The sequence below is a fragment of the Eleutherodactylus coqui genome, chromosome 7 (assembly GCF_035609145.1).
Source record: "Eleutherodactylus coqui strain aEleCoq1 chromosome 7, aEleCoq1.hap1, whole genome shotgun sequence".
NCBI classification, from domain to species: Eukaryota; Metazoa; Chordata; class Amphibia; order Anura; family Eleutherodactylidae; genus Eleutherodactylus; species Eleutherodactylus coqui.
This window is the reverse complement of record NC_089843.1, coordinates 165,522,360-165,537,979: the sequence shown is the minus strand read 5'-3', so window position 1 is coordinate 165,537,979 and position 15,620 is coordinate 165,522,360. Positions and strand designations below refer to the sequence as shown.

The 15,620-nt window shown below is 42.0% G+C and overlaps 1 protein-coding gene across 3 annotated transcripts in view; it reads right to left on the bottom strand.

The window, feature by feature from the left end:
• LOC136572919 (centromere-associated protein E-like) overlaps positions 1–15,620 on the bottom strand; it is a 47,909-nt gene that overhangs the window by 7,322 nt on the left and 24,967 nt on the right. For 2 of the 3 annotated variants that reach the window (XM_066573946.1, XM_066573947.1), the window contains exons 16-29: positions 14,405–14,587; positions 14,203–14,307; positions 13,854–14,105; positions 13,223–13,327; positions 12,840–13,112; positions 11,378–11,692; positions 9,783–9,947; positions 9,431–9,595; positions 9,108–9,320; positions 6,610–6,834; positions 6,317–6,526; positions 3,752–3,952; positions 2,048–2,251; positions 443–555 (exon numbers count right to left, since the gene is read on the bottom strand). In XM_066573946.1, coding sequence (XP_066430043.1) covers positions 443–555; positions 2,048–2,251; positions 3,752–3,952; positions 6,317–6,526; positions 6,610–6,834; positions 9,108–9,320; positions 9,431–9,595; positions 9,783–9,947; positions 11,378–11,692; positions 12,840–13,112; positions 13,223–13,327; positions 13,854–14,105; positions 14,203–14,307; positions 14,405–14,587 — 2,729 coding nt within the window. The remainder of the gene's footprint in view (positions 1–442; positions 556–2,047; positions 2,252–3,751; positions 3,953–6,316; positions 6,527–6,609; positions 6,835–9,107; positions 9,321–9,430; positions 9,596–9,782; positions 9,948–11,377; positions 11,693–12,839; positions 13,113–13,222; positions 13,328–13,853; positions 14,106–14,202; positions 14,308–14,404; positions 14,588–15,620) is intronic. The other variant, XM_066573949.1, reaches the window with a different exon arrangement.

Genomic DNA, 15,620 nt, shown 5'->3' with positions numbered 1-15,620 from the left:
TGGAAGTAAAGCTTGCGGATTTGCTTTGCAGATCTTTTGGTCCGGAAAACAAATCACAGCATGCTCCATTTCAGTATGGTTCCCGCAAGGACGGCTTCCATTGAAGTCAATGGAAGCTGTCCGATTTGCGGCCCACCCACAGCTGACACTGCGGACGGGCTGCGAATGCCGTGGGAAAGCAGAGGATTTTAAAAGAATACATAAAAATCTGTACTGCGGATGTCTGAGGTCTAAAAAGGGCTATAGTTAGGAGGTTAACTCTTTTGTATGTTATGACAGATAGAATATTTAAAGAATCGATTTAAACACCATCATTGTACCATTTGGTCTAAGGAAAAGCAGATCAACGAGTGTAAAGGGGCTTTTCGGGGGATTGATGAAGTGGATTTTATTCATGATGCATATTTTTTATATCACACACAGCTAAACCGGACATACTTACTGCTGCTCTGTAGATTTGGTCAGCTTCATTCTGTCCATCTCGCCCTTCACGACTTGATCTCTGAGGCGCTCTATTTCATTCTTGTAGGGTGCTGCACCTTTGGAAACCTTTTCCTTGTTTAAGAAAGAAAAAAGTTAAGCCCCAAAGTCAAAACCAAGTTTTATCAGATTTGTGAAAACAGCTGAAAGTGTTTAAGGGCCTACAACGAGCCCTACAACAAATAGTGCGCAAATATTACCATACACAAGACTACATGTACAGAGGGGAAGACTTCCCAATCATCTGAATACTTACATATAGCAGTCTTAGGAGTAAACAGCAAAGTAGCCATTAACCCATAAAAGGCAGCACTGAATCCGTTAAAGACGACTCATGGAATAACATTCATAGAGATGCATTGTCTTAATGCCCTTTTACACGGCCTGATTGTTGCACATAACGTTCTTTGCTTGGGCAGTGTAAAAAGGCACAGACAATCCGCCGACGAACTAGTGAACGCTCATTTGTCAGCTGATCGTTGCTCTTCATAAAAAGGTTTGCTGGTCAGCCACATAACTCCCCGTCTGAACTGAGACATCTATAGCCGGATCATGTAATAAGGAAAGTAAAACAGTGTTGATCTTGTCAATGCTTGAAGATCGACAATCATAACATGGGGCTGAGAATCGACCCATATTAAAAGAATATAACTAGAGATGAGCGAGTATACTCGCTAAGGCACATTACTCGAGCGAGTAGTGCCTTAGCCGAGTATCTCCCCGCTCGTCTCTAAAGATTTGGGGGCCGGCGCGGGTGACAGGTGAGTTGCGGCGGGGAGCAGGAAGGACCGGGAGGGGGGGGGGGGGGGGCGGGAGAGAGAGATCTCCCCTCCGTTCCTCCCCGCTCTCCGCCGCCAGCCTCCGAATCTTTAGAGATGAGCGGGGAGATACTCGGCTAAGGCACTACTCGCTCGAGTAATGTGCCTTAGCAAGTATACTCACTCATCTCTAAATATAACCTAACCTGTACAAAAATCAGCTGCTTCACTTTTTTCTACCACTACCATCGATTCCAAGAGTACAGAGATCTGAGAGAGAGCAGTCTAAAGGCTAATGCTACATCCCCGAGGTCCAGTAGGATATCCCCCTCTCTAGGTCCCATCGTTATCTTGGCTGGAATAGAAGGGTGAACGATGAGGATTCCGCTTCCCATTTGTTTTCTGTACTCACGAGTGCAAGAAGTGGACAGAGGACTATATAGCGCTCTGGAGCACTACTGTAGTACTCAGGAGGGCATGCTGCGATTTTTCAATCAAGCGATTTTGCACAAACAGTCTTTAATGGGTCCATGGACAGCTCACAGATGGAAAAAAGATGCCTACGTGAATGCTCCCCAACAGATTACTTCTAGAGAGGTGGAGAAAAAAAATCTGTTGCTACCTGGAAACGAACCTGGATTACTTTTTACCATGAAAAGCCCTGCCTCCTCCTCTCCTTACACAAACTTCTACCTGGCCCTCCTTACTTTACCACTACCAAGACGCAAAGTACCGGCCAAGTTTCATGCAGGAAGCGCCTACAGCTAAATGGTTAGTAGAGCAGTGTATTTTGGCATTGCCTATTTTACCTGGAGAACCTGTATTTCCTCCAGCGCTGCCTGGAAATGCTTTTCCTTTTCATTCATCTTAACCTCCATCTCAGAAAGCGCGGACTCTGCGGTGTTGGAGCGCAGCTGCTCTTCCAGCAGTAATGCCTTCTCCGCTTTTTCTTTGGCATCTGCTTTGGCAGAGCTCAGCTCATTTTCCAGACTCTGGACCAGACGCTGCTTTTCCTGCAAAACACCAGTAGACACGAGTCATCTCTAGGACATTAATGCATGTAATTGGTTGAAAGGATGCCTTCTGCTAGGCTTGCATAGACTATACACTGGCACAGAACAGTTAGCATTGTAAAGCTCCCAAGATTACTTAAACTGCCAAGTGAGGGGAGGAAAGACTAGGAAGCCGTCCAACAATAACTGCAGGGCTACAAAACAATAGTCCGCTAGATTAGAGCAGCTCAGCTGTAAGATCATTTGAATACAGCTTCTACTTCTGAATTATAAAAAAGGCAAATGAGAAATCATGAACTTTAAACTTTCAACTAAGGCACATTATACAAGTGGCAGTAGAGAACTTTTTTTTTTTTTTTAGGAAACAAAGTGTAATAGATACTGAATTTATACGATTAGTTTTGCCATGTGTAAAAGAGTAGACCCTGCATGTCAGAGCAAAACAAATAAGCCAGATAGGACAACAGCATATCAGAGTGAATCCTTGTGTTTGTGCACAAGTCCACATGGAACATCCCCAGAGGATACAACAGCAGCTCCGTTTATGAGATTTGAACACACAAATTGACTATTTGGATTTCTCAACTCTGCAGCACATCAATTCATTTCAGCCCTTACAATGCAGAGGGGTGAAATATGTATGTTACACATATGGAGATTGATGATTTCCCATTACATTTGGGAGTGGACAAGAGGCTTCTGCCCACAACTAAGAAGATGCTCAGGTGTATAAAGTTACTACTCCCTTGAACCGCATACCGTACGTATTTTGCACTTTATAAGATGCACTTTTTACCCCTCCAAAGCAGGGTGGGGAGGGGGGGGGGGGGGGGGGAGGAGTTGCTAAGTCTTCTAAAGCAAATATGCCAAAAACTTCGTTCCGATCGCCATTTTAGCGCGATCGCGAATTTACAGCGCGAACGCGATGTAGTTCGCGCGATTGTGTGTTAAACTCGCGATCACACAAACAAATGTGCAACCAGTCTCCTCCCCACTGCTGCCCATACATACCTGTGATTGGTGGTGAGCGCCGGTGGGTACTACTGCTGCTCCCCGCCTCCACCAAACGGCTTCCTTCCTTCCTCCTGCGTCAAAGACGCACCGCTGTGATATAGACCGGTGCGTCTTATAAAGCGGAAAATACGGTACTTTTACCGAAGTAAAAAGTATATCAAGGTCAAGCCACAAAATCTATATTCCTACCCTTTATTTGAATGGTATGGCTTCATAAAAAGTTCTAAGCAAATGAAAAGTTACTTGTGTTGGCTAAAAAAAAAAAAAAAAAAAAAAAGGCCCGACATGCAGCAACTCCCCATTACATAAACCAAGTAGCAATAATATTTCAGCTGCACTTGATTAAGCCTTAAATGGTGCAGGCAAGGACTACGTAAGAGTCCGGAGGATTGTATAATTTAGGTCAACATCGATGACCTATCTGACCCTAGCACAGTCCAGTAAAAGCATAGAAACAGATTCTTAATGCATGTTGAACTACTATACCTTTAATTCCGCCTGGACATCTTTCAGAGTTTCACGCAATCGTACATTTTCTTCTTCTAAGATGTCAGAATTGACAGATGGTGCAATTTGTTGTATCTTTTGCAGCAGTTCCTTATTTTCTTTTTTCTTCTTTTCCAAGTCGGCATCTAAACTCTTGAGATACGTCACCGTGTCTCGCTTTATTTTAGGCTGAATGATTATCTGTGAACAAACATTACAGAATTTCCATGATATCTTCCAAGTGTTAAAAAGGTATCACAAAACAGAAACTAAATGTTTTCAGTCATATGCTTTAACAAATATTTGTTGGTGCATCAACATTTAATGAACACCCTTTAGAAGTGCTCAGCAGAAGGTGGAGCTCACTGGAACAATATGGCCAGAAAGAAATTACATCAGCTTGTTCTATCGAACTACTAACGACAACTTGTCAGTAGGTATGTATGTATGTATGTATGTATGTATGTATGTATGTATGTATGTATGTATGTATGTGTGCTTTTTCATGCTCCGCCCTCCATCATCGAAGGTCCTACAACATATATAAAACACAGAGTCTGACCGACAGAAGAACACCACAGTTAGGGCTCTTAAAAAAGGCGACAACAAAAACTACAAATGAGAATACAACTCTGATGTTATCTCAGACAACTCAGCGGTCCTGACAGAAGACACTGACCTACTGCCCCCCCCTACCCCCCAGAGATCCAGGGGCCTGAATGACCTGCAGTGATGTCACTGCTGTGAGAGGAGCCAAACTGTCTTGCGTGAGAATCAAGATGGATGTAGTAGAGCTGTTTGTGTGTTGTGTGATCATAATGGATGTACCATGTAGCACAGCTGTGTAGTGCATTGCGCCACCAGGAACACTGGTACTATAATTTCCTAATTACTAGTCCTTTTCTGAAAAGTAGATGTCATGCATGAAACGGATTAAGAGGTTTTTTTTAAATATCAACTAGATCTACCATAAAAAAATTTATCTGTGGTGGTCTGACCAAACACTCACCATGAACGTGAGACATGGAAACAACCAAGCAACCACGATTGTTTCCATATGTATTTGAACTCTTTGAGGATGGCTCGACTTTTGGCATTAAGGAATATAATTTTGTCTCGGCGAACTAAAGCAAAGGGTGAAATTTCTTCCGTTCACACCAGTAGAAGAAAGACTTCCAGACACTGTGGTATATACTTGAGGAAGATTTCTTGGTTAACAGTCTGAATGACTTGTTCCAAGAAGCCACAAGTTCTTAACATGACAGCCTCAACAGCCATGCCGTTGACTAAAGTATGGACATACTGGGATGGAAGAGGGGTCCTTTTGAAATAAGATCTTCTGAGGTGTAGGCACCAGTAGTAAGATGCAGGATGGCTATATGGACAAATTAACTGTCACCCGGGCCGTTCTGACCAGATTATTGGGAGGTGTTAGGACCAAACTCCCTGCCACGTTCCTTCAAAAACTGTGTGCAAGCATACAAAGAATTGATACTGTTCTGAACGCAAAAGGATAGTCACACCAAATATTGCTTTGATTTAGAATTCTCTCTTCACCCACTGTGCTAATTGACTCTGCAACATTAGTTTTTGTTAGAGGGTTTTTAAAAATAGAACGTTTTTAGTTACTTTTTTTCCCACACCTGCCTAAAACGTTTGCACAATAAAACTCATACATTATGCATGATGTAATCAGTGTTGATGGCAGCACTCAAGCCTTTAAAAGGAAACGTTCAGCGATGTTGACGCTCTCTGCTGTTAGAGGTTGTGGGCACATTAGCAGAGCATGGGTGGTCATAATATCAACTATCTGCCGCTCAAGACTGGCATACATATCAGTCAATAACCAGTCAAAAATAAATAAATATAGACACCCTTGTGGGGGGGGGGGGGGGCGCAAGTTTTTCACTGAAATGCAGGCATCATGAAGGTGATTAGATGAGAAGGAACCAAGTAAAGGAAGCCCGCCCCTGGCCACAGTAAACTGAGTGGAGGCCAGGAGAAAGAGCCCTCCCCTGTCCAAGCCCACCCACCACGTGTGCTACACCAAAGCCAGGGACTAAAGTAAGGCTTGAGGCCCGGAATATACCACTGTCAGCGGCCATCCCTGACAATACCCAGTGGCGATCTGCACCCACGGATGCCGTGAACACCACTCTGAAAGAAGAGAACACGCAGCCACAAAAAGCATGTGGCCTACCCACAGGTGAGACCCAGAAATCTTGCTTGTTTGTAGGTGACAAAATACCTATTTTCCACCATAACTTGCAAATAAATTTGTTAAAAATCAGACAATGTGATTCTCTGGATGTGTTTTCTCATGTTGTCTCTCATAGTTGAGGTCTACCTATGATGTCAATTACAGGCCTCATCTTTTTAAGTGGGAGAACTTGTACAATTGGTATCTGACTAAATACTTTTTTGCCCCACTGTATAACCTACAGAAATGCATTATTTTATTTTATATACAATCATAAAAGCTTATAATTCGCTTTTCTGTGTGCAATTTACTAAGCTACTTTATCACCAAAAACAATTCGGGAACCCACAGTCCATTTTATTTACCTTCAGTCTCCTTGTTAGATGTTCGATGAGTCCAGCAATGCGCCTGTTTTCCCCAAGTACTCGGTCGCTCAGCCTTGTGGTATCACAGTGCAGGTCTTTAAACTCTTCCAGCCACACCGTGAATTCTTTTTTGCATTGCATTTCTTTTTTCAGATCAGTTTCTATACCATTTAGCTCCACTTGGGCCTCAGACAGGTCATCTACAACAAGCTACACATAAGAAAAATTACGTTAAAATCCTCCAGTGACAAACCTTACTTTATTAGTAGTGTGGGGTCACGTGGCATACATACCGTCATCATATCCGTTTTTTTAATTATCAGTTGGTTCATATATTCAGCTTGACGGCTCTTAAGCTCCTTTGCTGCCTCCTTAGACCATCTCGTGCCATGCTGTTCAAGAGACCGACACTGAAGCAGCAACTCCTGGTTTTTCTTTTGCACCTCACATAATTCACTCTCATAGTCCTGGACCAACTCGTAATTTTTATCTTTCACTACTGAAGACCTATCGATAACCTACAAAACAATTTTTAGAACCATCGTTAGGACATTAAAATATGGTCAAGATTCAGAGCTGCAATAATAGACAGATATCTATATGGATGAGCCAATGCGCCTGTGTAAGCAGTGAAGGGGCCATGGCTCCTAAACCCTTTAAAGACATGACCATTTTTGGCAATAAGGAAAAAATTTTAGGGGGGGGGGGGGGGGGGAAGGAATATTTTTTTATCTCCATCTCTACTTTTCAAAGCCATAACTTTATTTTTCCGTCAACATGACCATATGAGGACTTGATTTTTGTGCTTCCGAATGTAGGTTTTTATTGGCATCAATATTTTGGGTATCGATTTGTGTATTTGTATAGGCTGGGCAAAATGGTGGCGGTAATTTGTTCTACATCTGCTTGTCGCAATGGAACGCAGTTAGAACAAAGCTCTGGATGGCCCTTGTCTGGAGTCGGACATGGCGCTAAAGCAGCAATTATACAATTTACTGTATTATAGACAATTGCAAGATGTACTGCAGAAGAGACAGAAGCACAGGACAGCCAGCCACCAGGCAGAGCAGAGGTGTGGGATAATGATCCCAGGATTCCTTGCTGTGAGAGTTGTAGCTTCTTGTGAGAAGAGAAACTGCTGCCTGCATAGCAAGTCCTCACCACCTACCACGGCGAACACACCCTTAGAGTGCCCTGCCTAGGCCTGAACCTGGGACCTAAATTTTTGATGTTGGTAGTGAAGAACCAGTGATGAAAGTAGTAGCCAGCGGCAAAGCGCGGCGCAAACGAATCCGCCCATTGCACAGAGCTACGTCATCGGGCACAATTTACAGCTTCACACACGCAGCTTCTGACTTTCTGCACCAATAAAAGGAAAAAAAAGGACCTAGCGGGTCAAGAGTTACAGGAGCCGCTGCCAGGGAAGAGAAGCTCATAACTCCCCTGAAAAGGACTTTGATGTACCCCTTTTTCTTTCAAGGTTATGACAGACAACTGCACAGTTAACTCCATGGTTATTCCTCCTTGATGGGTCAACAGGGAAAGTCCTGCATGCCTGTATTCCCTGAACCCAAGAGCTAGTTGGAGTCCAGCAAGAACAATATCTGCCCCTTACAGACGCTAAAGGCCCATTTAGACAACGATTATCGCTCAAAATTCTCTCAAAAGCCAACATTTAGGCGATAATCATTGCGTCTATCTTGCGCCCGTCGTGCAGTTATCGTTAAAGATTCGCTTATCGTTGTCTTTCAGTCCGCTTAAAATCCATCGTTCGGCCGTTTGCTTTTCGTTTGGTCAAAATGACGTCATTCAGTGATTTTACAGGACTTTTCAATGCAAACATTACACAACGATAATAAAACGACTGAAACGACTTTTTAATTAGGGAAAAAATGTCCGTCTTTAAAAGCAAAACCATTGCTCACTTTTATCATTATAATGAATTTCAAGCAATAATCTGTGTGTCTAAATGGGGCTTAAGCTAAAACTAGGAGCGGTGCCCACAGAAGGGGTGTAGCTAGTGGGAGGAGAGAACACTTTCTGCTTAGTGTCTGCCTGCCAGTAGCTATATCCAAGGTCTTCAGCTGTGTCTTTCAATGATACAGGCAAGAAAAAACTGGACGTCAACAATGTAGACCCTGAACTGAATATTTGAATTGCCTGTAAAAAGGAGTTGTTTTTTTTTACCTGGAAGCATTACCTTCACCACTTTGAACCTGCTAGATCTCTGCAGGGATGATTAGTACCTTCTGACACCTGGATTACATAACCTTTAGTATAGTATAATATATATATCATATATTTGGGGGGGTTGGCACGGCAATTGACTTAATCAATCACTTATCCAAACGATAGGTCTGATTAGTGGGAGTCTCACTGCCGAGACCCCCACTGATCCTGAGAATGGAGGTCCTGTGCTCCCCTTCTCCTTTCCGCAGGCTCACTGCACCCATTACAGTGATATGGAGATTGAATGGGGAGACAGTAGCGCATGTGCTGTACCACCCTTTCATTTTTCATGACACTTCGGGAGATGGCAGAGTACAAAGTGCTTGGCCATCTACGCCAGCCCCATTGAAATGAGTGGCGTACAAGAGTGGTTGTTATTCCATTGAAGATCCACATCACCGAGGGTGGGTGCAATGAGCCAACAGTGACCAGAAGAGATGCATTTCCCATCTTGGTGGAGGCCTCAGCAGTGAGACTCCCACCGATCAAACTTATCACCTACCCTACGAGTAGGTGATAATTCTGGTGCAACCCCTTTATGTCACCCAGACCAGAATTATACCTTAAACTTATGCAGCAGATTTTCGATTTGAGAATTTAGCTTGGTATGTTCAGTTTCCAGATTTCCAAAAGTCTTGGAGAGTGTTGATGAAAGACCTTCTTTTATCGCACTCATCGATTGTTTTTGAGCTTCAGTTTCTCTTTTGAGATCCCTAGAGAGGTTTTTCAGCAAACTGTGATTTGTATAAATGGTGGAAACATTTTCCACAAGATCCTATAAAAAGAAAAAAAAAAAAAAAAGAAGGACATTTCTTAGAGATTGTCATATTTCATTTAGCCAGCCAATAGGAAATCCTGTTCTACAACTGTAAACATCAATATTACCTTCCATTCTTGATTCTTTCTTTCTAAAGATTCAGTACATACTGCTAGTTGATCTACTTCTTCAGAAGTTTCATTCCGTGTTGAGCGCAAAAGAGTAACCAAACTTTCCAGAAAAGAGATCTTTTTCTCCAGTTTCCAGTTCTTCACCATTTCATCTGACACTTTCTGGAATAAATGCACCAACATCCATGTTCAGCACAAGAGAGGCAATCTATTCCCCTCACAGAAACAAATCCCAGTAGTTTAGGAATTTGTATTCTGAAAACCTAGGTTTATATGCAAGCACAAATGCAAGAGATACATAGAAGTTAAATATCACATGGTGGCCGATCTGCATGGCTAACAGACTTACCACCACCCATTGTTCGTTCTCCTCTTCCACAGAAGCCTTCTCCTTTAACAGTTCCGTTACTTCATTAACTTTCTCAGCTAGTTGGGCGTTTCTCTCATTACACTCCTCTTTCACAGTCTCAAGTTTTGTCTGAGAAGTGATCAGTTCGTCTTGTAGCTGAGCAACCTAGTAAAACAACCAGACAACTCAGGGCATTTACTACAACTGCTAAGTATTAAGTAGTAGTCTCATCTCAGGAACCCCAATCCAATGCGCTTCCAATGTGAAAATAAAGCACTCACCCATTAAATGCAAGTTTCAAAAAAAAAAAAAAAAGCCTCCTTTTCTTGAAAAGCTGTAGTGTTCTTTCACGTTTTTTACCCCTTGTTGCTACGGGTACCAACCACCTCCACTGTGACCCAGAAATGGTTAGCACCCACACACCTTTAACTCCCCATGTGATGCTCCTTTACCTGGCTTGTAACATGTGTTTTCCTTTTATATTTGGGCACATTGGAATGGGGTTCTCAAGAGGCAGCAATTACATAACCAAATCCACTAGACCAGTGTTCCAATTCCAGTCCTCAGGGACCACCAACAGGTCATGTTTCCAGGATTTCCTCAGTTTGCACAGGTGATGTAATTGCCGGTGCCTCAGGCATTGCCACAGATGTTCTTACCATAAGAGATCCTAAAAACATGACCTGTTGGTGGTCCCTGAGGACTGGAGTTGGGGACATATGAGGAGCGCTGGTTTGCTTCCACCAGGAGGCAGTGCAGGAGGAGTTTGACTCCACTTTACAGTCAGTTTCTAAGTGTGACTAGCACAATTTTCAAAATTTATGTATATCAAGACAAAATGATCCAAAAAACCCTGCACAAACCTAAAGGGATATTCCTGTTGCACAAAACTGCTCTCAAATGAATGCTAAACCATTAAAGTTTGCAATGTGCTTCTGTTCTGGATTTTGTGTCGGTAGATCTATAAACCCTCACCTTCTCCCGGCTCTCCAGAAGTGTTTATTCCCAGGTTACCTTGGATACGACCTGTAAGTATTCGAGAGCTACAGGTCGAGGTTGCTCAGCAGGAATGACCGGGCTGACTTTCTCTGCAGCTCTCAAGATTGGATTTGCTGACCACTAAAGGGCAGCGCTTAGTGGGGGTATACATACACAAAGGGAGTACAGAGCTGGGAACTGTGAAAAATGTACTTTCAAGCTGCATATCGACAGGGATGTGGCGGCCACCTTGGAAAATAGCCGAAAAACCGCAGAGGACAGGCTAAGCTGGGAAAGGCTGCACAATTTATACCCATAACCAGTTGTACATAAACATGGCGCCAACACTATTCATATCTGGAATTTTTTAAACTTCGCTTCCCAACCAGAATACCCCTTTAAGTTATGTAAGCTGAACACTGAATTGTTGAAAAAGCTGAAAATCACTCTAAGATCTTGGGAAAATATAAAAGGTAATCCAAGTATTGCAATTTTTTCTCTGTTAGAGGCACTTTTCTAAGTCCGCGTGAGTCTTGGCAATCACCAGCCTGCCAGTGGGACTGCACAATCTATTTTCTCCCACACGGCACTACTATATAGATCTATGGTATACCTACCGCTTTCTCTTGGTCTTGCAGACTGGCATATATAGTTTGTTTCTCGCTTCGCACTCTCTCGAGCAGCTGCTGCATCTGCTCCTGTTCTTGGTGAAGGGACGCCACCTTCAGCTCACATTGTTGCAGCTGCTTTTGTAGAGCAACTTTCTCGTTCCCCAGTTGTTTAATGGAAGTGTCACTGAGGCGCATCTTCTCTTGCATTTGTTGGAGCTCGGTTTCTAGTTCATCTATTTGGCTAGTCTTCCTAGTTTGTTGGTCGGCTAAGAGGTTATGCTCATGCTTTAGCTGCTGAAATTCCTCCCTTAATTTCTCCGCCTGATTTAAAAAACAGGGAAAAGAAATGGGTTAGCGGTCAGGAAAAAAATGTAACTAAATTTTTACATTAAAGAACCACCAAAGGATAACACAGAAGAGTTAAAGGAGACTGCAACTCAAGTGCCACAACCAAGTTATATTAGCCACCGACGAGATCTTAATGCCTAGGTCCCCTACAGACCACAACCTCTGATAGGTTTCTATGACCTTACAGAAGTTGAGCACAACTGATGTGACTCTCGTGATAAGGTACATAACATTTGTTTAAAATTAGAGATGAGCGAACGTACTCGGATAGGCACTACTCGTCCGAGTAATGTGCCTTATCCGAGTACCGCTCTACTCGTGCTGAAAGATTCGGGGCGCTCCGCTGCTGACAGGTGAGTTGCGGCGGGGAGCGGGGCAGAGCGGGCGGGAGAGAAGGAGAGAAAGATCTCCCCTCCGTTCCTCCCCGCTCTCCCCTGCAGCTCCCCGCTCCGCAGCGCGTCCCGAATCTTTCAGCACGAGCGGGGAGGTACTCGGATAAGGCACATTACTCGGACGAGTAGTGCCTATCCGAGTACGTTCGCTCATCTCTATTTAAAATACAACAAATTTACCCTTAAAAAAAAAACAAAAAAAAAACATAAGAGACAAAAGTCATATAAAAGTTCTGAATCCTAGTAAAGTCAAGCTGCTGCATCTTGGGTGTTTGCAGAATACTCAGCGATAAATATGGCAAATTTCACAGATTCAAATTATTGGAAGCCAATTGGTACAACTAAGTGCCCTACTAACAAAAACAGGAATTAGTAGAAAAAGATGCTTGTAAAACTTTTATGGCTTACAAGTGAAACAGAGGATTCATCTATTGGGAAACCCAACTGTTCAACAGCATTAAGAGGTCTATAACCAATGCAACTTTGGGGTGGTCTTTTTTTTAATTCCAGAATCACACTGATTTTATAGTAACTGCCTGAGAAGAGCACCTCAAGGTTACAAGGCTGTGGCCATAGCATTGCTAAGTGTGAGGCAGTCCTCAGACGCCCTTTGCTCCATAGTGACCCCACATAAGGGAGATTGACAGAGTGCAGTACTCAGGGTAACGGTTTAAACCGGACAGTTACGGTAAAGGAAGTAGTTTTCTTCTGTCCACAATATAATGTACCTCTTCTTCCAGCTTCTTCTTGGAATGCACCAGGTCATCCCTTTCTTGTGCAATACTTTGCATTTTGTTGGTAAGTTCAAGTATTTTCTGAGACACTGCTTCTTTTTCCTTCTCCGCTTGTTTCAAGTCAGAGTCCTTGTTCTTTAAGTCCTCCATAACCTGTTCCATTTCAGAGACGAGACCTTGTTTAGACTGGTCAAAAATGTGTCTGTCTTCAACAGCTTTGTTCAGGATGTGAATCTTTTCTTGCAACTCTCTTTCTAGCTCGGAGGACTTTTTGAAGGAAAAAAAACAAACAAGAGTGAGCACATCCCTGGACAGTTCTCTATATTCCATACGGGGAATGATAGATCATAGAGTTATCAATATAGCTAAATGTATACCTTTTCTTCAAGCAAAGAAATTTCATTTGCCAGCTTTTCAACCCCCTGCTTCTGCTGATCAAGTTCTTCTTGAGTCCTTTTAAGCTCCTCTTCAGTTTCAGCAGACTAGTGTGAGATAAAAGTGGCATTACCAATAGACTAATGGAAACTTAAACAACTTCTTAAATCAAGTCAAAACCAATCTGATCCCTAAAGAGTATGTAGAGTTTTCCAGCCAATATTGTGTGAAGGTGTAAGTTGAACGTAACATCAAAAAGAAAGATCACAGGTGGCAATTCATCTCTCCCCTTGTACAGTCTCCAGAGACTACAGGAACATGACGTCATGTTATCACCACCCATGTGATGGATCATAGAACAATCACATTTAGGGATGGTTTTTTCCTTCTACTAAAAGAGCAAGAAGATGACCAGTTACACACTCATTCAGGACATTTCTCAACCCTGACATGTTTACTGGCAACTGGATGGAGTTTTGGTTTGTTTAGTTCTGATGATATGTAGAAAAAGGTTACTTTTTTTCTTAACCAAACATGATGGACTCCTGTCAAGTACTTTTACATGAATCTGTAAAAGAATATAGATCTATGACCTGTAGCTATAAAACCTTTACCAAGTTCCTCCTGAGTTACCTGCTTCTGCAACTCTTCCCTCTCCTCTGACATAGACTTCAGCTGTACAGTCAGGGCAAGGACTTTTTGTTCAGCTTCAGTCCGCTCTTTTTCAGATTCTCCTATGGTCAGTTCTTTGTTCTTAATATCATTATGAAGATGTTCTAGTTCTAATACCAGTTTCTGCTTCATCTGCTCAAGAAGATCTCGCTCATTGTTGGATTCCTTCAAAACTGCAATAGTTTCCTGCAATTCGTGATTTAGTATAGACGACTGGTTAAAGGGAAAAGAAAAAAAAAATAAACATAAGATCTGTGGAATTTGGATGGTTCAAGATAAAATGCAACATTGATCGTCCAAAATAACATACTTTTTGTTCTAAAGATGCAATCTGACATGTTAACTCTTCTATGCTCAGTTTCTGCTGCTGAAGGTCATGTTGTGCCTCTCTAAGGTGATCTTGAGTTTCAATAGACTACAAAGAGGAAGAATTAAGAACATTCATTCAAAAACTGTTTATAATTCCATGCGGTAACTTCCAAAAGAAGAAAACCTAAGGATTTCCTAGTTACCATCTCTACGTTCTCTCTAAGGTCTTCCTTCATCTGGTCCCTTTCTGACACTAGGCTCTGAAGTGTAGTCTTCAGCTCATCGCTTTCACTTGTCATCTTGTCAATGTGTTGTTGTAGGCTGAAAAGCTTCTCCTCAAGGTTTAATTTCTCATGACGCAAGGAGCAAAGCTCTGCTTCCATGTCCTGCAAGTTATCAAACACATCATTACACATGAGTTGGGTTTGCGTAGTCTCTTCATTCTCAAGTATCCTTTGACGATTCTCCTCCATGTTCTACAACAAAATAGTTATTTCAGTAACAAGCTATATACAGTGGGAATGTTGCCCGTCTTTATAACTCAGGAAGGGATTCCACCTTCAATTTAATTTGAAGATGAACTCTAGTTGGAATCCATGAGCTAGGACTCATGGTGGTTCAGAAAGCAAGAAGCGGTGATGCTAGTTTGGATTTTTAAAAAAAGCCAAAACTCAAAAAAGTGTTTTAGCAAATGACAGTGACCCATTTGTACATCTATAATAAATATGCCATACGGTCTGACAGTTTCCTTTCCCTCAAAGAAAGCGACAGCTTTAAACCTACATAGAAATGGCATGTGACATCAGATTCCTAAGTAACCATTTAAAAAACACATTACTTGGGGGTCTAGAGCACGAACTAATGAATCAATTATAGGAAGAATTTAAAATTTCTGTTTAACCCCTTAGTGACCAAGCCTGTTTGCGCCTTAATGACCAGGCCAAATTTTGGAAATCTGACATGTGTCACTTAACCTATCATAACTCTGTAAAGGTTTTGTATATCCAAGTGATTCTGACATTGTTTTTTCGCCACATATTGTACTTCATTTAGGTGGTGAAAATAGTCTGATAGAATTTGTGTATATTTATGAAAAGTGCCAATATTGGGAAAATTTTGAAAAAAAATATTTTTTTCACATTCAATTGTAATATATCAAATATGTGCAAACATGCTGTACAGATTTTTGCTAAGTTATATATTTCCATCGGTTTACTTTATTCTGAATGCACATTTGAAAAACGTGTGTTTTTTTTAACCATTTAGGAGACGTACAAATGTAACATTACTTTTCAGCATTTTGAGGAAAACTTTGTTTTCCTACACCAAGCCAAGATTGTAAAGGCTCATAGGTGTCAGAATGATAGATACCCCCACAAATGACCTGATTTTAAAAACTACACCCCCTTAATGTATTCA